At 36.1% G+C, this 27,040-nt stretch overlaps 1 protein-coding gene across 4 annotated transcripts in view; it reads left to right on the top strand.

Moving 5' to 3' along the window:
- PPP1CB (protein phosphatase 1 catalytic subunit beta) overlaps nucleotides 1-27,040 on the top strand; it is a 37,613-nt gene that overhangs the window by 6,935 nt on the left and 3,638 nt on the right. For 2 of the 4 annotated variants that reach the window (XM_022574163.3, XM_022574164.3), the window contains exons 3-8: nucleotides 11,680-11,811; nucleotides 14,356-14,586; nucleotides 16,459-16,563; nucleotides 18,336-18,407; nucleotides 22,844-22,995; nucleotides 25,765-25,899. In XM_022574163.3, the coding sequence (XP_022429871.1) occupies nucleotides 11,680-11,811; nucleotides 14,356-14,586; nucleotides 16,459-16,563; nucleotides 18,336-18,407; nucleotides 22,844-22,995; nucleotides 25,765-25,899 (827 nt within the window). Of the gene's footprint in view, nucleotides 1-424; nucleotides 9,729-11,679; nucleotides 11,812-12,350; nucleotides 12,891-14,355; nucleotides 14,587-16,458; nucleotides 16,564-18,335; nucleotides 18,408-22,843; nucleotides 22,996-25,764; nucleotides 25,900-27,040 lie in introns of those variants that run through there. The other 2 variants (XM_089922426.1, XM_089922428.1) reach the window with 2 other exon arrangements.

Here is a 27,040-nt window from a genome sequence, read left to right as displayed (position 1 = left end):
GTGATTTAAGGAGATTTGGTGTATGCTTTCTTTTGGCTAGGGGCTAGAGAGCAATGGGTTTCAAACTTTGAATCTTGGGACGACTATGTACTCATAAAAATAATTGAGGGGCTTCCCTGGTGGCGCAGTGGTTGAGAGTTCGCCTGCCGATTCATGGGACGCGGGTTCGTGCCCCGGTCCGGGAAGATCCCACATGCCACGGAGCGGTTGGGCCCGTGGGCCATGGCCGCTGGGCCTGCGCGTCCGGAGTCTGTGCTCCGCGGCGGGAGAGACCACAGCAGTGAGAGGCCCACATACCGCAAAAAAAAAAAAAAAAAAAAAACTGAGGACAAGAACTTTGATTTGTATGAGTTATTTATCAGTACTGTGTTAGAAATTAAAACTAAGAATTTAAAAATATTCTTTAATTCATGTAAAATAACGATAATAACCTATTCATTTTACATAATCAGTTTGTTTTCTACAACAAAAATAATAGTGATAAGCACATGTCTTTAATGTCTGGTTTTGTAGAAGACGGCAGAATTCTCATATCTGCTTTGCTTCAGTTTACATTGTTTTGGTTGAAGTATATGAAGAAAATCTGTACTTTTACAGATACAAAGTTGTAAAAGGAAGGAGTATTTCAATAACCTTTTTAGATAATGGTGGATATTCTTTAATATTATACCAGAAATCGACAGTGATAATTTCTTAAAGGTTAGTTGTAATGTAGAATCTGAAATATTGTTCTCTTATATTAAAATCCATTTATCTATCTTGCATTTTAAATGGATCTTACAAATGACTTTGTAACATGCATTGGTCGTTTTGAAAATACTGGTTAAGCTGATTTATGCAGATGTTCAAATGTTGACACATTTTATACAACATCAAAAAATTCACATTTGTTAATATTCCAGCAAGATATCAGAAGAGTCCTTAAGTATGAAGAAGCTGTCAAATTCATGGTGTTGGATACAAGGTTTCCAAAATTTTAATTTTCACTAGCAACAAATACTGTCAGTTGTTTTCTTTGAAGTGACAGGCTCACTTTGTTCATTTTCAGGAGTATCTGTTAAATATCTTAAGTGTGAATAACCATAGTTTGTCACTTGTGCTTTCCAGTAAAAGAGATGGTCTGTGAAAGTAGCTAGATCAGCTTGGAACTAAAACAGTCATACAAGTGCTCTTTTTGAAGACAGCCGTTGTACTTTGATATGCAACAGAAATGCTTCATGGATACTTTCATTTCATCATGCAGAATATTAAAAAGATGTATACTTGTTGGTGGCGATGTAAGAAAATTGATTTTACTGCTTAATCAAGGGCAAGGGCATTTTTAATTGAAACTGGACCTTTTTTGTTTCGCTGTGTGTGGCAATTTAGTGCCTCTGATTTGGTTTCTGCTGAGGTGTCGGTGTTTTAAGGTGTTTTAATCACCATTGCTTTTGCACCATGCAGATGTCAACACAGTGAAAAAGGATCACACTCGTGAGAACCACAGGACTAGGGCTCTCCCTTCTTCTGTTCCTGAAATGTCTAGTCCTCCCCTGTATCTGTTAATTTTCTTCTTTACTCTTTTTTCATTATCTGTTTGTTTACTAGTTTACCTGGAATGATTTTTTTAACTTACGGCAATACACAGACCCCTCTGAGAAATCATGAAAGCCCCGGACTTAGCAGAAAAGTATACATGTGTATGTGCATATACAGTATTACAGTTTGGGTTTTTATACAGAGCTCCTGAAGGCCATCTGTAGGCTCAAATCACATTAAGCAGGCAAACTTAAGATAAATTGAAATTATGGCAGTGGCTTAATTCTTTCATTTAAAACCAAAATTCCCCATTCTAGCCAACTGTAAAAATTTTCCTTTTTTTCCTTTTTTGTGGCTTAAAGTAGACTCATACTAAATATGGAGAAATTGCTGTTTCATCTTAGAAAAAAAATTTAGGAAATCTGGATTTATGTTAACTTTGCTGTTGATTAGTATGTAACCTTGAGTGAATCTTTTTGGTAGGGTAGAATTTAAAATGTTAAAGGTTAATGAAGATTACTAAGATTTCATGTGGCAGATGTAATAGTGGAATTAGGTGTTTTTTTCTCCTTGGCATTCTTTCTGTTTTAGAGAAGGCAGTTATTAGTAAGAACTTGCTGGAGAAAATAGCAGATGGTTATTGAAAGATAAAATTTAGTGTATACACAACACAGACATATATAACACACAGCATTTGTAATTTAAAAAACAAACCTGCATTGAAAAGGTTTTTACATGAATATGAAATTTGAAAAATAGTGATGGAGTATAATTTTTTGTAATCATGAGAAGAAGGGACTTCTTTTGGGGGAAGAGAACATTTTGCTTAATTGAGATTCAAAGTTAGTGTTCTATATCCTCAAAATCAACTGGAAGTGTTCATCTGTTAATGCTGATCTATAATGAGATTTTATGTATTTCATCTTGGAAGGTGTCTTAACACAGATAGGTAGGTACTACTGAAACTATTATCAATCCAAAAGCATGTGGTTTTAGTTAAGTGATTTTAGTCATCACTTGGAAGGTATTTATAGAATTTTATTAGTCCTCTCTTAATATTTGCCTTTTATCATGTGATAACATTGCACATTAGTCAATTCCAGTGAGAGGTTAGGTGGAAGCTCCTCACCTGCACAATTAAATGGATTTTGATTTATTTTGCACTAACACTGAGGTCTAAAGAATGCTGTAAGAACTATGGTTTGAGCTTAGAAAATAGTGTCCAGTGCAAATCTGTGAGGGAATGAAGATCTCACTTGTTTTAACATTTGACAGCCCTGGAACTGTGTAAAGCAACCTGACATTTGCTTGTGATTACAAGCAACATTAGTTGTCAGAGTGACTTTGCATAGTGTATGTTTCACACATAAGTATTTTTTCACATTTTAATTTTAGGTTGAATTATTAAGAAACATTATCAGGTTTGCAGCAAGATCTAATTTATAAAACCTACTCAGTGCTCGATAGTAGTGATTCAGGGTGATTCTCATTCAGAAAAATGTCAATATTGGCCCTCAGCTCAAAAAAGTCACAATAAAACTTTATCACTATTAAACCACTGAACTGCTGTGTGGTAGGGCAAGTCAGGATATTCAGCTTTTGTTTCTGACAAACGTTTGTGTAACTGACAATGGTTAAGTTCATGAGAGCTAATGAAGTACACCATTGATACCACTGGTTCAATATTTTTCCACTGAGTGATTGCACCGTAAGCTTTAAACACCTTCAGTTTTCACAAGCTTTATTAAATTGTCCAACTAAGTCTTTTCCTGCTCCATGAGTATTTTTACCTCCATCATGTTTTGGGTTTGTTTCTTTAGCTTTGAAAGTATTCTTTTTATTTATTTATTTATTTATTTATTTACTTTTGGCTGCGTTGGGTCTTCCTTCGTTGCTGCGCACAGGCTTTCTCTAGTTGCAGAGAGCGGGGGCTACTCTTCACCGTGGTGCGCGGGCTTCAGTAGTTGTGGCTTGCGGGCTCTAGAGCGCAGGCTCAGTAGCTGTGGCGCACGGGCTTAGTTGCTCCGCGGCCTGTGGGGCCTTCCCAGACCAGGGCTCGAACCCGTGTCTCCTGCATTGGCAGGCGGATTCTTAACCACTGTGCCACCAAGGAAGTCCCTTCGGAAGTATTCTTGCCTGTGGTTGTCCCACACAGACTATTCATAGAGGCTAACTTTTCAGTCATTTCAAATTCAGCATTGGCTCCTCAAGTGAGCAAAAGCTAAGTATTGGCAATATCTGTGAACTCATCAAGAGCCAAGGAAACCACTCAAAATCATTTTTGTTTTTTTAACTGATTATCGACGTTGTTTTCAGTGTCCTCAACCTTCAAGAACTGTCTTTACGGAAGGACTAATATATAGTCTTAAACAAGTTTATAGTCTCAGGACATACTTCTTTGGCTTTTCCAAACAAATATGATTTAATTAACTCACCATTAGTAAATGGCTTTCCTCGCTTTCTAATACATGAACCAGTTGGAAGCTTACTTTCATTGCAGCCTCATTTTTATTTTTGTGAAGAAATTCTGCTGTGATGAGATTCCATTTACAATTAAAAAAATTTTTTTTGATTGTTACTTTCCTATGAGATGGGAATGTGATGAAGTGCTTAGTTTCCTAATGTGAACATTTTATTCTTTTAGCACAGCTATAATGTCATAAATACAATGCCTAGTCATCTAATTCAATAACAAAATAATCCACACTCCACTGGGCCTTAGACATTCATATTTCACTTTTCTTCCTTTGACATGATGAGTATGCACTGGTAATAAAAGTAAAATAAAATGTTGCAGCACAGCAGTAAGTAGATGCTGAAGACACTGTTGAGTTATAACTGCATCTCTGCAATTTCTAGTACCCTGGGAAGCAGTGCGAAGCCATGAGGGAGCCCCATGTGGTCTCTATGGCAGCTACTCAACTCTGCCATGGTATCGTGAAAGTACCCATAGGTAATACGTAAATGAGAGTGGTTTTGTTCCAGTAAAACTTTACTTATGGACGCTGACATTTGAATTTGATATAATTTTTATGTGTCACAGAGTATTGTTCTTCCCCTGCTTCCCCCTCCAACTATTTTTAAAAGTATGAAAGTTACTCTTAACTCACAGGTCACACAGAAACAGGGATTGGACCAAATTTGACCCTCAGGCCTTAGTGTTTTCCCCCTTTTCTGGTGTAAACATGATTGTGCAGAAAGATTATTTTATCAGGAGCCAGGAGACCTTGATGCTTCCACCTAAGTTGAATGACTCATTTGCTGAGATGGCATATGAGGTTAAGGCCAGTAGTGTCTAGTCCTTGGCAAGGTATTCCTGAAAATTCTTCATGTAAGCGTCTGAATTTCTAGTGTGTGCCCAGTGATCATATTTTGTGTACTTCTCTGTTTTCACTTGAGCAGCCACTCCACTGTTGAAGAGCAACCAACACAGGAAATTTTTGAGGGTTTTGATCTGTAAGAAAAGGAAAGCACCAGTGTGTTCAACAGTCACTCCTGGAGGCATAGACTCCAAATAAAAAGTGGCAGCCTTACTGGACTAAAGAGGAGAGGTGGAAGTCTGGGGCAACTAAAGCAGTTGAAACTTAAGTCCAAAAGAGGAGAGAATCACATAGACTCTAACCTCAAAATCTGCAGTCAGGTCCCCCTAAGCTCATTGATTTTTAAGATACACACGTGCAAGGGAAGATTCTAAGTAAACCAGAAGAAAACAGTGTCTGGGAAGCTAAAGATATGAGCAGAGATTCCAGCATCCCCCACAGTACCAGCATGGCACAAGTTGAAGTTCAGTCTTTATGAAGTAAGAGAGGCCATATTATACCCTGAGTTTTCCATTGAGACCCCCATCATGGCCACTCTCCAAGATTGAGAGCAAAATGAAGTAGACCAGCCCTCAAGAAAATGTGGGTGAGGGGCTTCCCTGGTGGCACAGTGGTTAAGAATTCTTAACAGTGGTTAAGAATCTGCCTGCCAATGCAGGGGACACAGGTTCGAGCCCTGGTCCGGGAAGATCCCACGTGCCGTGGAGCAACTAAGACTGTGTGCCACAACTACTGAAGCCCATGTGCGTAAAGCCCATGCTCTGCAACAAGAGAAGCCACCGCAATGAGAAGCCCGCGCACCGCAACAAAGAGTAGCCACTGCTCACCGCAACTAGAGAAAGCCTGCGTGCAGCAATGAAGACCCAACACAGCCAAAAAAAAGAAAAAGAAAAGAAAATGTGGGTGAGTCCTTGGTACTCTGCTGCTAAAGGAAGCAGCCCTCCATGGAGGAAGATGTCATATAGAAATTGTAGTTTTTCATCCATAATCAAATATTTCATTCAGTGAAATACTACAGGAATGCTAACAGGATTAATGGACCAAAATATCAAGAGGAGAAAAAGGTATAAATCCACAGAATTCACATATTAGAGTTATCACACAGACTTGAAGATAACTGGTTTAATATGCTCAAGGTAAAGAGGAAAAGAAAAATTTTATCAGACCTGGAAACTGTACAACTAAAAAAATATATTAACTAAAATTAAGAATTTGGTAGTGCATTTACTAGCAAATTAGAAACAGCAAAATAGAGTAGTAGTAAACTAGGGGAAAAAAAGAGTTGAGTAGAAATTATGCAGTGCTGAGAGAGAAAAATAGAGGGGAAGTACAGAAAGAAAGCAACAGAAGACAATGGAAGGGTTTAACATGTGTAATGGGATTCCCAGAAGGGCAAGAGATGTGGAATAGAGGATATATTAACCAAGAATTTTCCAAAATTGAGAAAGATACCAAAACAAGATTAAAGAAGGTCTCTGGCTTCCAAGTGGGAATAATGTAAATAAAGTCATATTGAGACCCATCATGGACTTAACTCCTAAAATCAAAGAAAAAAAATTTTTTAAAGCTCCCAAAGGAAAGAAGTCATTACCTTCAGGACAATAATGAGAGAGATGGTTGATATATCACCTGAAACTACAGAAGCCAGAAATCAATAGAATGACCTCTTAAAGTGCTAAAAGAAAAAAAAAGAATGCTAACCTACAATTCTAAATCTAGTGAGCATATGCTTCAAAAGTGAAGGCAAAATAAAGATAGACTAAAACTAAGAAAATTTATTGATAATAGATGGCACTAAAAAATGCTAAAGAAAGTTCATGTTGAAAGAAAATGATCGCACATAAAAGCACAGACCTGCAGAAAGAAATGAAAGATAGCAATAAGGATAAATGTGTGTAAATATAAATTAGGACTGTTTAAAATAGTGATTGTGACTTGTGGGGTTTAAAATATAATGGAGCAATATATGACAACTGTACAGCAAAAGTCTGGAGAGTGGTAAATCAGTCACAAGTGCATGTGTTCTCTAGAGTAAGCGCCAAAAGAAAAAGAATATATAACTAAAGAGCTAATAGAGGAGAAAATGGAATAATAAAAGATAAGCAATTACTCCAAAGAAATGTAAGAAAAGAGAAAGGAATAAAAAACAGATGAGACAAAACAAACGACAGGATGGTGTACTTCAACTCAGTTTTCCCAATGATTATGGTAAATGTGAGAGGAGCAAACACTCCAGACAAAGCTCAGAAGACATAACCATATACTGTTTACAAGGGACATATTTTAAATTTAAGGGCACAGATGGGTAAGTAAAAGAATGAGGAAACTACATTATGCACATACTAACCGAAAGAAAACTGAGTTGGCTATATATTTATGCCAGAAAAAGACTGTAAGGTAAGAAGAATCACTAGAGGGAAAGAAGAGCATTGCACAATTTAAAGGAATAAATTCAACAGGATGATATAACAATCTTAAATTTTTTAGGTATGTAATAATATAGGTCAAAAACACAAAAAGGAAAAGTTGATAGAACGAAAAGTTTGAAATAGACAAAACTACAACCATGGTAGATTAATGCACCTTTCTCAGTAACTAATAAACAAGAAAAAAAATCAGCAAGGATCTAGAAGATTTAAACAACACAGTAAAATTGACCTAATTGATACACATGCAATGCTTTACCCAGCAACTGTAGGATATTACATACTTTTCAAGTATGTATGGACACTTACTAAAATATACTGTACCATAGAGCAAATCTCTAAATTTGAAAGAAAGAGATCTCAGATATGTTCTCTGAATTCATTGGTGATAAGCTAGAAATCAATAGCATATAACTGGAAAATCCTCAGGTATTTAGAAATTAAGTAATGTAAATACTTTCACATGTCTTATTGGCTAAAGAAGAAATAACAGTGAAAGTTATAAAATACATTGATCTAAATAATAGTGAAAATATGTGTTAAAACTTTTACAGTTACAGCTAAAAGTAGTGCTTAGAGGGATACATATAGCTTTAAATGTATATATTAGGAAAAAAAGGCTGAACATTAAACTATTTCAAGACAACAGAAGAATAAATTATAACCAAAAAAGGTAGAAGGAAAGATATAATAAAAAAGAGCAGAAATCAAATAAAAAGATGTATGGTTTTTTTTAAAAATGAAATCCTTGAAAAGATTGGTAAATTGATAACCCCCTAGAAAGACTGATAATGTAAAAAATTTTTTTTAATTTACCAGTATCAAGAAAGATATAGGAGGGCTTCCCTGGTGGCGCAGTGGTTGAGAGTCTGCCTGCCGATACACGGGACACGGGTTCGTGTCCCGGTCCGGGAAGATCCCACATACCACGGAGCGGCTGGGCCTGTGAGCCATGGCTGCTGAGCCTGCGCGTCCGGAGCCTGTGCTCCACAACGGGAAAGGCCACAACAGTGAGAGGCCCGCGTACCGCAAAAAAGAAAAAGAAAGATATAGGAGATACCACTATTAAAGGAGACTAAAAAATTGAACAAATAATGCAATAATGTAATCCTGGATTGAATTCTGTACTGGGGAAGAATATGCTGTAAAAGACATGATGGAGACAGTTACTAAAATTGTAGTACATTCTTTATTTTTTTTTAATTTTTTAACTTTTTAATATATTTATTTATTTTTTGCTGCGTTGGGTCTTCGTTGCAGTGCCCATGCTTCTCATTGCCTGGCTTCATTGCGGTGGCTTCTCTTGCTGTGGAGCATGGGCTCTAGGTGCATGGGCTTCAGTAGTTGCAGCACGTGGGCTCAGTAGTTGTGGCTATCAGGCTCTAGACCACAGGCTCAGTAGTTGGGGCGCAAGGGCTTAGTTGCTCTGCAGCATGTGGGATCTTTCCGGACCCGGGCTTGAACTCTTGTCCCCTCCATTGGCAGGCAGATTTGCGCAACCAGGGAAGTCCCTTTAGTACATTCTTCAGATTAAAGATTGGTGTAAATATTAAATTCCCTGAATCTGATAACTTGTATTGTGGCTGTGTAAGAGATACTATCGGGGAATAATACTAATGTATTAAGGGGTAAAAGAGCATGATGTATGCAGTCTGTTCTCAGATGGTTCAGAGAAAAGTTTTAAATATATGTATTTTAAGCATAATAAGATTCTAAATAACTTAATGCTAATAAATTTGATAATTTAGATGAAAAACTAACCTTGGCAAAGTGACACAAGGAATAGAAAACCCGAATAGAATAGTCTTGTATCTGTTAAAGAAAATGAATTTGTACTTAGAATACTTTTCAAAAAGAAAATTCCAGACCCAGATGGTTTCACTGGTGGCCTAAACATTTAAAGAAGAAATTTTACCAATTGTATAAAGTCTCATACAGAAAATTAAAAAAAAAGGTAACACTTCCCAACTTGATTTCTTAAGCTAGCACAACCTTAATACCAAAATCTGATAAATAACAAGGAAAGGAAATTACTGGCCATTATCTCTCAGGAATATAGCCACAAAAATCCTGAGTAAAATATTAGCAAATTGAATCTTGCAATATACAAGAAAGATAATGTCATGATTTGGTGGGGCTTATTCTAGGAATCCAAGTTCAGCACAATCAGTATAAGTCATATTAACAGGATAAAGGGGATGAAATTATGATTATCTCAATAAATGAGATAGTGTATTTGACAAAGTTTAAAGACTCTTCATGATAAAAGGTCTTAGCAAACTAGTCGAGTATGTACAAAATTATAGCTATCATACTTAATGGTGAAATAATTGAATGTTTTTCCCTCCAAGTTCAGGAACCAGACAGGGAAGACCATTAGCACCACTTCTATTCAACGTTGTCCTGGAGGTCCTAGTCAATTCAGTGAGGAAGGAAAATAAAAGATGTAAAGATTGGAAAAGAGGTAGAACTGGCCTTTCACAGCTGACATGATTGTATATATTTGGAAACTACAAAGGAATGTATAAACTGTTAGAATAGGAAGTAAAGTCGGTTTTCAAAAATCCGTTATTTCTATATGCTAATATTAAACAATTGGAAAATGAAATAAGAAAACACATTTACAGTATCAGCGCCCCTCACCTCCCATCAATTTAATGAAAAATTTGCAGGACTGCCACACTAAAAACTGTAAAACAGTGCTGAGACAAACATGACAACCTAAATAAAAGGAGAAATATTATGTTCGTGGATTGGAAGACTCGGTATTGTTAAGATATCAATTCTCCCTGGACTTACATATTCATTCCCAGTTAAGTTAGGGTTGAAAGGGACAAGCCAGTTTTAAAACATATTTGAAAATGCAAAAGGACCTAGATTAGCCCAGGAAATCTTAACAAAATGAGAATTATTATATTACCTGATACCAAGACTTTATTAAAAACTATAGTAATTAAGATAGCATAGTACTGGGACTTCCCTGGTGGTCAGTGGCTAAGACTCCGCACTCCCAAAGCAGGGGGCCTGGGTTCGATCCCTAGTCAGGAAACTAGATCCCACATGCCACAACTAAAAAAAAAAAAAAAAATAGCATAGTACTGATGTAAAAATAAACAGGCTAACGGACTATGTAGAGTGTTTAGAAACAGACCCATTCATGTATGGTCACCTAATTTTTCTACCAAGTTAGCCGTGCAATTCAATGGAGAAAGGATGATCTTTACAATAAATGGTGCTAAATCAGTTTATGGATAAAAGTGAACTCATATAACTTAACATGAAAAAAAAAACCCAATTAAAATATGAGCAGAGGACCTGAATAGACATTTTTCCAAAGACGATATACAGAAGGCCAACGGGCACGTGAAAAGATGCTCAACGGGCGGCCTTGATTTATTCCTTTTTATCAGTTGACTGATAAACTGAGACCCAATGCAGCCAAATAAATTAATTAATTTAAAAAATTTTCATACCAAGATTAAGAATTGTTCCTATTGCAGATCATTGAATCTAAGCTAGTATTCTAGATACTTAGTGGAAGATACAAAGATGTGTTTTTTTCATCTTAAAAAATTCAAATGTTTATGGGAAGTAGGTAATTGATGTTTAAGAACTAGTACTAATGTAGAAGTTATGCTAAGTTCTTATAATAAAGGCAGTTCTGCTGATAATTGTTTTGAATTTCAGAGATGATCTTATTAACTGTCATATTTGCTTAAAACGCATTTCAACATTGGCTCTGTTTCCTCCTTGTTACTTATATATTACTATACTTATGGAATATATACACGAATAGGCTTTGAGGGGGGGGACGACTTTTTTTTTAAAGCCTCTCTCAGCCTGACAAAGGAATCAGCAATTTTTAGCAAGAAATTCATGGACGTAATTGTAACTGGGAAGTGATAGGAGTATATAGAAGTATAGTCTCTGTTTCCTTTTTAAAATGAGATAGAATGGGAGCTAGCAGTGTATCTAAAGAGAAAGAGCCAGTGGAGAAGGTAATGATGAGAGGAAATAATTGTTGAGTTCAGTAGGGCAAATAAGGAACTACCCATGGACCATTCCTCCCCACTCCATCCCAGAAGTTACTGAGAACCATATTAATTAATGAGTCTTAGTCACTTGGGCTGTGAGGCTTTAAGTTGACCACTGGAGAACAAAGAAGACGGCATTTCCATGGCAGCAGCTTTGAGGAGCGTCAGAAACCACAACAGTGGAGATAGAGAAAAGCCAGAGGTCATGGAATAACCTTACTGTCAGCCTTACTGTCAGCCATAGGACACAACAGGATATCTGGTAGTTTGCTGCCTACGTGACTCTTCTGATCTTCAAAATATGGGCATGACTCCTTTTTAAGAATTATTATTTTATGGATAAATTTTAGAAAACTGACCATTTTATTTATTGTTTACCAGTACGAGGATGTCGTCCAGGAAAGATTGTGCAGATGACTGAAGCAGAAGTTCGGGGCTTATGTATCAAGTCTCGGGAGATCTTTCTCAGCCAGCCTATTCTTTTGGAATTGGAAGCGCCACTGAAAATTTGTGGTATGTAAATGGGTAAAGTAGGAAACAGTCTCTTTTGAATCCTATATTTACATTGAAGATGATTGAGGAAACACCTAAAAATTTTTGTTAAAAAAAGGATGGCTAGGTTTTATTACATTAAATTATAGAAATTGAGACTTTTATAAAATGACAAGTTAGAGACAAGAAGAACATGTTTGCTGTATATACAACAGATTAAGAGATTGCTGTTCACACTATATAAAGCGTTCTTAGAAACAAGAAGAAGGTAATACAATAAAATTTAAGGGGTGGAGGCAGATTGTAGAAGAAATTCAAGTGGCCAGTAAACATAAGATCCTCAGCCTCACCAGTAATCAGTGAAATGCAATTTAAAAATAAATCTGGGGGCTTCCCTGGTGGCGCAGTGGTTGAGAGTCCGCCTGCCGATGCAGGGGACACGGGTTCGTGCCCCAGTCTGGGAAGATCCCACGTGCCACCGAGCGGCTGAGCCGGTGAGCCATGGCCGTTGGGCCTGCGCATCTGGAGCCTGTGCTCCACAACGGGAGAGGCCACAACAGTGAGAGGCCCGCGTACCGCAAAAAAAAATAAAAATAAAAAAAAAAAATCTGGAACTCTGATCAGATTGAAAAAAAAATGTCAAAAATTGATATCTATTGTTGTCTAGGATCTGGAGAAAGGGCATTCCAGTACACTGGTTAGAAAAAACAGGTATAGAGTTTCGGAGGTCAGTATGGCAATATCCATGGTTTTCTAACTTAGATGTGATCATTTTAATTTATTTTGAAGATTATATAACTTTATACAATTTGTATTTGATCTTTCAAGTCTTACAGTGGCTTTTGGCCAAAAACTAAAACTTTAACCTTAGTTAAAGTTAACCTGGGGCTTCCCTGGTGGCGCAGTGGTTGAGCGTCCACCTGCCGATGCAGGGGACACGGGTTCGTGCCCCGGTCCGGGAGGATCCCACATGCCGCGGAGTTGCTGGGCCCGTGAGCCATGGCCGCTGAGCCTGTGCATCCGGAGCTTGTGCTCCGCAACGGGAGAGGCCACAGCAGTGAGAGACCCGCGTACTGCCAAAAAAAAAAAAGTTAACCTTAGTTGAGTGATTGCATTTTTTTTTAAACATCTTTATTGGAGTATAATTGCTTTACAATGGTGTGTTAGTTTCTGCTTTATAACAAAGTGAATCAGTTATACATATACGTATATCCCCATATCTCCTCCCTCTTGCATCTGCCTCCCACCCTCCCTATCCCACCCCTCTAGCTGGTCACAAAGCACCGAGCTGATCTCTCTGTGCTGTGTGGCTGCTTCCCACTAGCTATCTGTTTTACATTTGGTAGTAGATATAAGTCCATGCCACTCTCTCACTTTGTCCCAGTTTGATTGCATTGTTAAAGCTAGAAAAACTGTTGGCACAGAAAGCATTTTTCTGTAGTTCACATAACATGGGAAGTGGTATAAATGCTGTATTACACTGACTTTTGGTTTGATAGTGCAGTTTTTCTTCTAGTAGCTGTATTTGTCACTTAGCTTTTATGAACCTAACCATCAGCTTTTGTTCAATCAAGGATTATTTGCTATATGCAGACCTTTTCATTCCCCTGCGTGTTTTTAGTGATCCACGTTCACACCATGTAACCTGCAGGTGCATAGTGTGCTCTTTAAATACGTTTTTCCTCTTATGTGGCTTATTAAGTCATGTACTTGGTGTTCCTTTATACAGTGCGTAGCAATTAAGAGATACTAACTAAGTAAATGTTGAATAAATTAATTAGCTTAGCGTATCACCTGTAAGTAAGAGGTGGTAGTTGAAATTCTGTGGAAATGAAGCAAATTATGTCATCTTAAAATTAAAGTGAGTCATATTCTCAACAAGATACTCAAATGCTTTAATACAGGAATAATTTGTAGGTAGTAGAAGTTATTTATACTAAATATTTCTAAGTTTTTGCTGTTTGCTCACTACTAGGTATAAAAAAGTGGACCTAAGTTAAACTACCAGATAGTGTAACTGTATTAGCATAACAAATTACCCCAAAACTTTGTGGCTTAACAACATTAATTTATCATCTCATAGTTTCTGTGGGTTAAGAATTCAGGCACAGCTTAGCTGGGTCCTTTGGGTCTGAGTCTCTCACAGCCTGTTAAGGTGTCATCTGGGCCTGCAGTCATCTCAGGGCTCAATTGTGAAAGGATTCAGTTCCTTATGGGCCAATGGACTGAGGACCTCAGTTCCTAATGAGTTGTTGACCAAAGGCCTCCTTTAGTTCTTTACCAGATGTGCTTCTCCATTAGGTGGCTTCATCATCCAGCATGAGAGAAGGCAAGAGAGAGTGCAAGCAAGATGGGAAGTTACAATTTTTTGTAACTTTATCTCAGAAGTGAAAGCCCATCTCACTTTTGCTGTATCCTCTTTGTTAGAAGTAAGTCACTAGCTACGGCCCACATTCAAGAGAAGAGGATTACATAAGGGTATAAACATTGAGAATCATTTCATAGAAGCTGTCTGTGTACCACAGTAACCATAAATTTTCTAAAACTGTTTTTTTCTGTTTTTAGGAGATATTCATGGACAGTATACAGATTTACTGCGATTATTTGAATATGGAGGTTTCCCCCCAGAAGCCAACTATCTTTTCTTAGGAGATTATGTGGACAGAGGAAAGCAGTCTTTGGAAACCATTTGTTTGCTGTTGGCCTATAAAATCAAATATCCCGAGAACTTCTTTCTCTTAAGAGGAAACCATGAGTGTGCTAGCATCAATCGCATTTATGGATTCTATGATGAATGTAAGTAAAAATAAAAGCTTATTTCTTATTAAAGGAAAAGTTCCCTAATAGTTTTCCATTTCAAAAGAGTTCCTTCAATTCAGAGTTTTTAAAAATGTGGTCTATCAAACAGAAGCCCAAGAAGAGAGCCTTACGTAAAAGAGGAACCTAAAACTGGGAAACATGTTATTAATTAAATTGGTTCCTGGGGATCTCCTTGGTCATGTTGTTTCAGGTTAATTGCAGCTTACTCAGCTGAAAGGCCCTCTTATAATTAATTTATATAGTAAAAATATCCAAGTGGAACAGAGGTCACTATAGACAGTAGCCTGTGGTTTTCTAGTCTCCATTAAGGTTTTAACTCTCAACTTTCTTGTGATATGACAGAAACTCTTATTGACCCTGTGTCACAAAGAATATTGAGAAGTTCTATAAAATTATTTAAACGTTGAAGTTTATTAGAATTTTAATCTGTGCCTATAAAACTAGAGAGATAAGGATATTGAATACTCTGGATGTCCTTATTTTGTTGTACTCTTTTTCATCAGTAAGAAATCACTGATTCGCTGTTGTGTGGTAGTGTTTCCAAGTGTTAATTACTGAATTACCCTACTACATTTGACTTCGGTGTTTTGCTTTTGTTAGAGTATGGGAGTGAATGAACATGTTTGGTTAATTAAATTTAGAACCAATTAACAGTGATTTTCAAATTGAATTTTTTTAATGCTGAATTCTCCATTAGAATCGCTTTTTGCTTTTTTCCATCCTTAATTATGGTAGAGTCCTTTTAGAACCCTTATCTTCTTGATTCATGTAATCGTTTATTTGACAAATGTTTGAGGATGTATTATATGCCAGGTACTATTCTAAATACTGGGAATGCAGCAGTGCTCAAGAGAGATGATCTCTATTATGGAGTTTACATTCTAGTGGGAGTGATTTTGTATTTGATTTTACATATTGCATTTTTATTTCTAACGTGTACTGTTACGGTTTCAGTTGTTTAAATCAGACCAGTAGACAGGAAGTGGATTGTAGTACATCAAGCTGCAACCACTTTTCTAAAGCTACATTAGAAATAGAGGTATATTATTAAAGGATAAAATATGGACTTGAATATCGTCAAGGATAGAAGTGACATCAAATGAAATATATGTTGAGAGCAGCTTGTAAACACTTTTGAGTTATACTTGTTCATTGAGGGGCTGGTTATGGCATAAAAGCATAGGAAATTAGTGCTTTGTGTCTTTTTATCCCTCCGTTGGGTTAGTTGTTGCAACTTACTGCCAAATTCAGAAAAATCAAGTAACTCCAAAAAGGTGAACGTGCACTTGAGATTGTGCTTGTTGTAGCTCTTTATGCTAGACTCCAGGAAAATTATAGCCTTTGTGTCTCTACTTATACTTACTATGGTGCCAAGTAAAAATTTACTCAGAAGTGAATGCCAGTTAAGCACCTGGAAATTCTCCTTTCTTGGCAGTAAGTTTATGCCGTGTTACCAGTGCATTAGAGTTAAAGCGGACAGTCTCCAGAGGCACCCCTTTCATTTCTGCTTACTTACTTGGCTAGGTATTTAACATTTTGAATGGAAAAAGTAAACTAATAGTCTATTAGATTGTTTCAAAGTTGCTATATTATAGTGACCTTAAAAGGCAAAAGTGTTTGATTTGTTTCATAAAACACCTGGCACTATATTTGTAGTCTTTGTAATTTTACTGAAGGTGCTGAATGTTTATTATACTTATTACCTTTTTAAAAGTATACAAGTCACACTCATTATAGAAAAAACAAGTGCTAAATAAACATAAAATTGGAATCATTCATAAGTCTGTTGCTGTTAGAGAACTAATGAGAACAGTTTTAGATTTATTCTATTCCTTGTCCTTTTTATAGGCAAACGAAGGTTTAATATTAAATTGTGGAAGACCTTCACTGATTGTTTCAATTGTCTGCCTATAGCTGCCATTGTGGATGAGAAGATCTTCTGTTGTCATGGAGGTAGACTAATAAATTCACCTTATGGGCTTTTCTTCTTTTTCTTCCATTATTTAGAAAAGGCCTATAATAATTGAGATGCTGTGGAAAAACAAAGCAGTGCTTATTTGAAAACTCAAGTGATTAAAACTGTTTTAAACATGGCTAAAATGTCTTTTAATAACTAGAAATTTGTGGTTATTTACATGATGAAAATGCAAATTTAGTACTTGTCTTTAAAGAATTTCACATATGAGGATAAACCAGAGTTTTGCTTGAAAAAATGTCTTTCCTTTGCCTCAGTTTTGACAGAAGGATACCTCTACTATCAGTAAAAATGAGAGGATCATGACCATTTTCCCATCTTTATTAAATACTTTTCATCAGAATCCAAATATAATATTAAATATATTTATGTTATATAAATAAATATATAAATATAACATATATTAAACTCAATGTTTAATGTTCTCACATGCCAAGAGTTCTAGGTTTTATGTAATATGTCTGCTTTAGTCCTAAAAATAATTTTTTAGTAGAATGATAAATTATTCTGTATGACGTGTTAAATAACCTTGAATATATGAAAGTTCATTTGAAAAACTAACATGTGTCTAGCACTTGGCTAGATGCCGTGCAAATATATAGATAGTGTATGATCTGGCTATCTTGAGGCATTTAAAACCTATTGATAAAACATTTTCAAAACAGATAATTGAGTAATGAAAGGAATTTAGTTATGTGTATTTGTTGAGACAGTAATTATAGTGAAAAGTCAGGAAAGGTAGAGAATTGTTGGGCAAACATTTACAGAGGCATGGGTTTTGGAGGTGAAAAGGACTTGAGACAGTCTTTCTAGTTGAAGGAATGTGTGAGGACTGGCCTAACTAGAATGTCAAATATATATGGGGAATGATGGGATCAGATTATGGAGGTTTGAACACTGAGCAAATGAGTTTTTTGAATGGTTTAATAGCCATATTGGGTTTTTGTACAGGGAGATAGTTTAATGAAAATACTATAAGAAAATTAGTTTTTCATCTGTGTGCAGGAAGAATTAAGGTAGAAAAATGCCAGAAGACAGATAGATGCACTTATCTAGGCTTGAGGTAATAATTGTTTATTCTCTGATAGGACATAATTTACTATGTTAATTGAAACATTTTACAGTAGATACTAAACATGGAAGAAATTGTAGCTCTTGCACATTAGTATAGTTAAGAATGGAAATGTAGCAATATGAATATGGAATGTGAGACTTGAATTGTCTACCAAAGAGAAACACTAGGTTACTTAAAAGATTTCTAAGTATTTTCATGTGCCTTTTGTTTATCTTTCTGATCAACAATTATGCTTTTATGTAAGAAATTGAGCATGTTGGAGTGGGACGTAGGAAGGTCTTAATGGGACATGGTGAGCACTTTAAGTAAACATGTTTAAGTGGTAAGAAGTGGCAAAACTTCTTAGTAGGAAGGATTGGAATTGAGTGCGTTCCTATGAAGAGCAGGGAATGATTGGAAAGAAAGAAGAGTGGTAGGAGTTTTTTTTCCTTGAAAAATCTTTTGAAATGAAAAGTCTTATTCCCCTGGTAGGGAAAAATGGAGAAGACCTAATGGTAATGTTCTGTTGTATCAAAGTGGGATTCTATTTAATAACCCAATATATTAAAGATAACATTGAAAGGAACACTTGAAGTATCTTTAATTTCACATAGTAAATCTACTTTGATTAAATGCTTTTTATTTGAGTGAAAATTTTTCCGATGTCAGCGCTATGAGTCGTCTTTTCGTTTATAGGACTGTCACCAGACTTGCAATCCATGGAGCAGATTCGGAGAATTATGAGACCCACTGATGTCCCTGATACAGGTTAAGTATATAGAGAAGTTTAATCAACATTTAATGTAAAATGTTGGCATATTTGAACTTAATTGTATTTAATGGAAGTAGGATTGTATTGTGTAATAAATAATAGAGCTTTTTTTATAGTCAATAAACTAGCTACAGATTACTTGGAATAATACAAAATATTTCACTTTCCACTAATACTCCAAAGTACAGACGTTTTAAATTTTATATGTAACCATAATATGGTTCTGTCAAACTTACTTTTCACAAAAGTTCTGCTATTGAGTCCCCTTTTCTTCCAGTCTTTCTGAATTCCTTTATTCATATCAACATTGGTTATGTTCTTCAAACAGTTGTTAAAAATTAGTCGAAAGTTTTTAAATTAAAATAGTCTTTCTTAGCCAAGGTTACAATTACCTTCTTTTACTTTATCTAGTAGTTTTCTGTTATTTTCTGTATCATCTATATTTCAAAGTTTTAGAGCTCTTAAGGCTCTTGAGACAGAAGGCTCTAGAGATGTGTGGTTAATGTTATGAAAATTGTGAACATTTATGTGAAAAAAATTGACTATGCAGATATTGAGAATAACTTTCAGATTTTCAGTAAAGCAAATAAAACAGAAGCAGATAAGTTCCAACTGAGGATAAATTGCTGTGTTGATTAACAAATAAGCCTAATGTAATTTTATAAATAAATGTTAGGTACAGTTGCCACTTACCCTGACTTTTCTGTTGGCTTTTAAAGGATAATTATTCATATTTGAGTACTGGTATATGTACTAATTATGGTGTTCATATCAGAAAATACCATGAAGACCTGTGAATTGAATGCAGTTAGTGTGTTGTTTCCTCAGTTCAACTTTTGCTTAAAACATCAGTGCCTTTCTGTGTGACATTTTCTGACAACCAGTGTGTGCAGTTTTTCCATACCACAGCCAATTCTTCAATACCATGTGGGTATCTGGCAGTTCATTTCAATTCTGACACTAACCCCTGAAGTTAGCCCAGACCCCACAGGTTAAGGGCTCCATTCCACAATTCTGCTCCCACTTCAGATGCCAGCCTCAAGTGGGGTCTCCAGGAGAACCACACTTCTGCCTGGCAGACTACAAATTCAGAGGTTCCCACAACCACTTGCTCAGATGCTTTACTTAGACATGTACCAGTTTATTATAAAGGATACAAATTCAGGAACAGCCACATGGAAGAGATACACAGGGCAAAGGTATGGGGAGAGCCCCGTGTTGGTAGGTGAACAGCTTCTATACCCTTTGGCATCAGCATGTTCACCAACCTGGAAGCTACCCAAATCTAGTTGTTCAAGGGTTTTTATAGAACTTCGTTTCTAGCCCTCCTCTCTCACCCCTCCCCAGAGGTGGCGGGTACAGAGTGGGAGGGCTGAAAGTTCTAACTCTCTAACCATGTGTTTGGTCTTTGTGCTGACTGGGTCCCATGGTGAAGTTTCTGGGTCCCCCCCAACCCACCTAGGTCCCCTCATTAGCCTAAACTCAGGTGTGATGGAAAGGAGGCTCCTTACGAACAACAAGACACTTCTATCAGGAAATTCCAAGGGTTTTAGCTTTGTGCCAGGCATGGGAACAAAGACCAAAAGTATTTTTATTATGTCACACTGTCATACTGTTAAAAGCATTAACAAAAGCAAAATTGCCCTTTCGCTCAGTTTCTACCAGGCTTTTAAAAAAAAAAAACAAAAAAAACTTACATTATTGGATTAATTGTCCCGTTATCTGTGTAGTCAGACCCACCGTATACCTATTGTATTCATCAGTTCTCAACAAACTTTAGTATCTAAAATGAGGATTGCCTAGAGCGCCATAGGGTCTAGAAACCCTATTATACATTAGGAACATTATATATATATGGAGGGGAAAGGTCTTTTAGCTTACTGATAAGAGAATTATTTATTGGTAATTTTGTAAAGGAGAATTGATTATTCATCAAATAGGGTTGGGCTGGATGGTACTAACTTCATTTCCCACTCTTAAGATCCAAAGACTATAGAAAAGTAAGCATTAAAAAATATTTGTGAACCAGTGCCTGAGTAAACCATGGCTAAACCTCTAAATTGGATTGTTAATAACATGCATCTGGTTGCTTGTTTTCAAGTGTGATTGTACTGTTTTACTCAGTGTACTAAAGTATACTGAAAGTGTAATGATACCACTCAGAATGCTACTCATGACTATAAAGCAACCGTTATAAACAGTTGTATAGATCCTCTGTTATCAGTAAGCCACCAACATACTGCATATTGCGGTAAGTTGTCTAATAACCTACTTGAGTGACACGATGTTTTTGTATTGATTATAAAAAGAAAACATGCATTTTTCCAGATTTTGATTATAATTATAGAATATATTTGACCAAACCTAATAGAAACTAGTATTTAAATAATAGGGTATTTATTTAAAATAAGGTACAATATAAATATCAAGTGATACCATCTTCAGAGTTTCTGTTGTTGGTATAGTTCAGACATAAATCAGTTTCAAGGATGGCACGTTAGGTTTCTCTTTTTATCATATTTTAATGGGAAGTTTCCGAGATGCTAAAAATAGTCATTTTGAGCTTTCATATTCTCTGTAATCTTTAGAAATTTAATTTATAAATTATGTTTTTTTGAGACAATAGCCTAATGATTATATTGCTTATTCATTAGGGATTGGATTATAAACATTGAACCTTGACTCTGAGATTCTTGTCTCAATCCATTAAGATTAAGGAACGCCACATTGTTGTTGCTACAATTATTTGATTTTGTATGCATCTAGGCTGTTGCATTTTCCAGATAATTCCAAAAGCAACTACATTCTAGTTTTATTGTCACATTAAAATTATAGAATAATATTTTGACCTCACTGCTTCTTCTGTGGAAACAGACTGGAAAGTATGAGCATTATAGAGCAGTGTGTGTGTGTATTTAAAGAATCAGCTTCTGATTCTTTAGAGACCAGAAAGAGCTTTTAAACTGAGACCATCCCAATGGATTTTGTATGCTGGTGGATTTCTTAAAACATCATGACAGGAGTTTAGGAAATAATGATAGAAATTAAGCGAGCATTGCCAGAAATTAAGCGAGCATTGCCACGATTTCTACAGGGTGTTTTAGATACTTCCCCTATCAAGATAAGCTGTACTGTGACTCAAAGTGAAGATCTCCTTTCGTGATAAGCTATATTATGAGGTATATGGATTATCAAAAAAAACCTTTAAAGCTGACTCATTCTAAAACAGTCTTCCCTTGGTACCATAGTTCTTAGAAAACTAAATATCACCATCTCAACATCCACCCTTTCTTAATCTCACTACAACTTGACTTTACCCTCTCTCTTCCCCTCAACCATCAAGATATTGCTTTCATTATGGTCTGATAATCTAATTGTAAATAGCATAGGTTTTTGTCCTAATCCACTTGTTCATTGTACTTGAAACTTAACCATTTCCTACTTCTAGATAATTCTTACCCTTTCAGGAGATCCTACTATTCTAATCTCTTCCTTTTGTTTTGACTATTCCTTCCCAATACTTTTTGCTCATTCCTTCTGCTTGCTTCTGATTTTGCTCATTCATTCTGCCTGCTTATTAAATGTTTGATTCCTGTTCATTTACTGGTCTTCTTACTTTACATTCCCAAGATGGTCTCAGTCCCTTCTAAGATTTACACTACTATTAGTAAGATGAAGATACTTAGATAAATATTTTTAGCTCTGACCTCTTTTTTTAAGCCCAAAACATTCTAAAGTCAAGGATCTGATCTGATTTTGTTCCTCCATATACTTTATTTAAATCCTCCAGGCCTTTGTAGAAAATGTTTTCTTCCATCAAATTGATCTATAGATCAAATTAGTTCCAATGAAATCTCGATTAGGTCTACAGAATTTGACAGACTGATTCAGAGGTTTATATGTGGAAGAACAAAGAATTAAAAGTAACCAAGACAATCCTGAAGAAAAATATTAAGCAGGGGGTAGGCCTACCAAATAGGAAGATTTATTTAAAAGCTCTAGTGTGTTATTGGCTCAGTGTTAAATAAAGTAGATTAATGGAATAGACTACAGCACCAGAAACAGGATAGTTAGCTCTGTAAGGAAAGGATGAACTATTCAGGAAATGCTACTGGGTCAATTGGTTATCCATACAGAGAAACTATAGACAGAAGACAAACAACCTTTTCCAATATATGCTTTAGAGTGAGCCATGCACACATGTCTTATCTGTGGAAAGGGTTGGTGAGTACTGCTTTAAGTCGGGCACAATTGTATTTGCACGGTTACTTTAACAAAAAATGGCTAAGTTTGATAGGCTGGGATACTAGGGGGCAAGTGATTATTACTATTATTAAAGGGTAAGAGGACAGGAGAACAAATGTGATGTAGATATACTTTATTTTATAAATTTTGTTTTGTTTTTTCATTGCTGTGTTTTTATTCTTTAAAGGGTTGCTCTGTGATTTGCTGTGGTCTGACCCAGATAAGGATGTGCAAGGTTGGGGAGAAAATGATCGTGGTGTTTCCTTCACTTTTGGAGCTGATGTAGTCAGTAAATTTCTGAATCGTCATGATTTAGACTTGATTTGTCGAGCTCATCAGGTATGAAATAACAAAACTTGGATGTTTTGATGTTTATTAACTTCACCCAGGTGTATTCCTTTTATTTTTGAGGAAATTGAGATCCAAGAAAGCTAATTATACAAGGAAAGCAGTAGAAGAGGTAAAGCCTACACCTTGATCTCACAATTAACAATCTAATGATTAGTTAACCCTTTCTCACCCTCTAAGGGGAAAGGTTTCAAAGGAATATATTTTTGTAGTGTACTGCAATACTAACAAATTTTTCAGTTCTTGTCTGAAGCTTTCTAGAAATATTTGACCCCATTTTAATATGATAGTTACATATTATAGATAAAAATCAAATGAACTGTGTGGATTTTGATAAGAACAAACCACACTGTAAAGAGACAATTGGGGAAATTCGATTATAGGCTAGGTATTAGATATCAAGGAGTTGTTGTTAATTGTTTTAGCTCTGTGATGATACATATTGCTATGTAAGGATGTCCGTATTTTTCGAAATGCCTCCTCAAGTACATAGGGTAAGATGATGTATCTAGGGTTTGTTTTAAAATAACAAAAGCAAGATGCAGACATAGAGAATGGACTTGAGGACACGGGGAGAGGGAAGGGTAAGCTGGGAAGCAGTGAGAGAGTGGCATGGACATATATACACTACCAAATGTAAAATAGATAGCTAGTGGGAAGCAGCCACATAGCACAGGGAGATCAGCTCAGTTCTTTGTGTCCATGTAGAGTGGTGGGATAAGGAGGGTGGGAGGAGATATGGGGATATATGTATATGTATAGCTGATTCACTTTGTTTTAAAGCAGAAGTTAACACACCATTGTGAAGCAGTTATACTCCAGTAAAGATGTTAAAAAAATAACATCAGCAGAGAAAAGCAGGGGTGGATAAATGAAATAAATGTAGCAAAGTCTTGGTAATTATTGAATCAGGTTGGTGAGTAAATGGGAGTTTATTGAATTCTCTCTAGTTTTGTGTATATTTGAATTTTCATTGAAAAAAAATACATGTACAATTTAGGCGTATTTGGGGGTTTTTTGTCCTTCACCGATAGATTATATACTCCGCGGGCCTCTCACTGTTGTGGCCTCTCCCATTGCGGAGCACAGGCTCCGGACGCACAGGCTCAGCGACCATGGCTCACGGGCCCAGCCGCTCCGCGGCATGTGGGATCTTCCCGGACCAGGGCACAAACCCGTGTCCCCTGCATCGGCAGGTGGACTCTCAACCACTGCGCCACCAGGGAAGCCCAGATTATATACTCTTTAAGGAGAGAATTGTGACTTGTTGGCCTTTGAATATCCATTGCCTTGTGAATTTACTGACATATTGTAACACGTAGTTAGTGTTTTTAACAAAAGCTTATTTTAACAATATATCAAGTCCTCATGCTCTCTAGAACATAACTAATTTAAAATACATTGAAAAGCATTTTTTAAAATCTTTTTTTGCTACTTTTTTAAGTATTTGAAATTTGTAAGTATAATACTTAAAGATTCCTTGTTATTTCTTCGTTAAGGCAAAATTTGTTAATTATATGCTATTCTGTAGTACTCCCCTTTTTTCTGTGGTCTTGCTCCCCATAACCCTTGACTACTTCTACCTTCTTTATGTGATCCTATGTGATAACAAAGATGACAGGCTTCTCATTTTCTGCACATGTTGTATATCAAATGCCTTTTTTTCTATTAAAATTTCCTAGTTCAATTAAGTGAAGTTATGTCCCCAAATCCTTTGCTTTTGGCATATTTTTTAATCAGTGAACATTGTATTTATAGTTTAGGTAAATTAAAATAAGTCTTCCACAAGATAACAGGGCAGAGTTGCTGAGTTTCCTAATAAAATATCCACTGATAATCAGTTTTTTCAGCCATAGGTCTCTATTCATTTGTCTTTTCAGAAATAGTGATGATTTTTAAAAGTCAGGTTACTGAACTACCTTAGTTTGCATGATCTTTTTCTAGACATCTCCAAAATCCTGTTCTGCTTATTTTCAGACTTACTGTCTCTAAAATTAAGAGATTTATGATGGGAAACAACACAAACTACAGATATTTCCTTTTTTAAAAACCCTGTTCTTTTAGTAAATACGTGAATAAATAAACAAGTGAACGAGCAAACTTAAGAACTAAAAGGACATACTGAGTGCCAAGCAGTGTGCTGAGCTGGAGTAGATAAGGTGGACAGAGTCTTAACAGAAAAGGTTAATATCTAAATTTTACCATGAGGTAATAACAACCAGCACATGTACCTGATACTAAAGTAGGAATTATATAAAAATGTAAATAATTGTGGAAGTGCTTTCTCCAAGTATTGTAGGATAATTTTGCTTAATCAAAGAATACCTAGAAGACTTTAGAAAGTATTCTTGCCTACTACAAATAAATAGAAAATATTTACATGTCATTGCATACCTCTCAAATCTGTAGACTGGGAAACGTGTTGTTTAGTTCACTCAGGAATTGACAACAGATTCTAGAAGTCATGTTAAATCATTAAGGAAAAGAGTTACACACAAAGAAGTGTAATCTATAGGCAGCTAATTTTTTGTAGCGTGATCTGTGTACAGTAAGCTCAACTTAGTAAAGTTTTCAGTGTGTGGCTATGTAATACTAATAGGAAATTAGAAAGTGGAACAAAAATCAAGCTTCCAAAACAAAACAGGGTTTTGTTTTTTTCTTCAGGTCTTTGTCACATTAATCTTAATTAGTATTAATGGTTGAGAATTTCAAAGAACACATAAATAAGTGTGTTTTTTCTTTTGACTTTTTCTTTGCCAGGTGGTGGAAGATGGATATGAATTCTTTGCTAAGCGACAATTGGTAACCCTATTTTCAGCCCCAAATTACTGTGGCGAGTTTGATAATGCTGGTGGAATGATGAGTGTGGATGAAACTTTGATGTGTTCATTTCAGGTATGATACAATATATCAACTTTGAACAACTAGAAATCTCTTTTTTTGTTTGTTTTTTTGTTTGTTTTGTTTTTTGCGGTACGCGGGCCTCTCACTGTTGTGGCCTCTCCCGTTGCGGAGCACAGGCTCCGGACGCACAGGCTCAGCGGCCATGGCTCATGGGCCCAACTGCTCCACGGCATGTGGGACCTTCCCGTACCGGGGCACGAACCCGTGTCCCCTGCATTGGCAGGCGGACTCTCAACCACTGTGCCACCAGAGAAGCCCCTCTTTTTTTTTTAATTGAAGTATAATTGATTTACAATGTTGTGTTAGTTTCTGGTGTAAAGCAGTGATTAAGTTATACATATATATGTATTCTTTTTCATATTCTTTTCCATTGTGATTTATTACAGGATATTGAATATAGTTCCCTGTGTTATACAGTAGAACCTTGTTGTTTATCTAATTTATATATAGTAGTTTGAATCCGCTAATGCCAAACTCCTAATTTATCCCTCCGCCACCCCTTTTCCCCTTTGGTAACCAAAAGGTTTTAACAACTAGAAATCTAATTAAAACTATTGTCAGAAGAATTTTCTTTCAGATTGTGTTCTTTCCTTCAGTTAGTATAGAAAATCAGTTTTGTTCAGAAGTAAAATCACTCATAGACTCCTTTAGAGATTTCTGTTTTCATTCACAAACGCTCCAGTCTTTTTGGTATATAACCCATAATTAGAGTTTTAGGAAACCTGAGTCGTGTCAGTCATTCTTGATGCAGACGTTTAAATTGTTAAATTCCTGTATGAACCCTTAGATAGTGGCTTACCTACTAAAAGAATGTAAATTCAGTGAATAATTTACATTTTGTTTTCTTCTGCAAGATGAATAGGTAGGACAGGCGTTGAGTGGAGAGAGTTATATTATAAATTTCGATTAAAATAACGTAGAATATTTACCTAAGAAAAACTTTCCTAAGAAAAACTTTACAAATAATCTTAAAGTATCGATTTGTGAATATAGAGACATTTAAAAAGAGACCAGGGCTTCCCTGGTGGCGCAGTGGCTGAGAGTCCGCCTGCCGATGCAGGGGACACGAGTTTGTGCCCCAGTCCGGGAAGATCCCGCATGCCGCGGAGCGGCTAGGCCCGTGAGCCGTGGC

Source organism: Delphinapterus leucas, chromosome 13 (assembly GCF_059928025.1).
Source record: "Delphinapterus leucas isolate spDelLeu-1000000601 "Yukka" chromosome 13, BTC_Dleu_Yukka2, whole genome shotgun sequence".
NCBI classification, from domain to species: Eukaryota; Metazoa; Chordata; class Mammalia; order Artiodactyla; family Monodontidae; genus Delphinapterus; species Delphinapterus leucas.
This window is presented reverse-complemented; position numbering and strand designations above follow the sequence as displayed.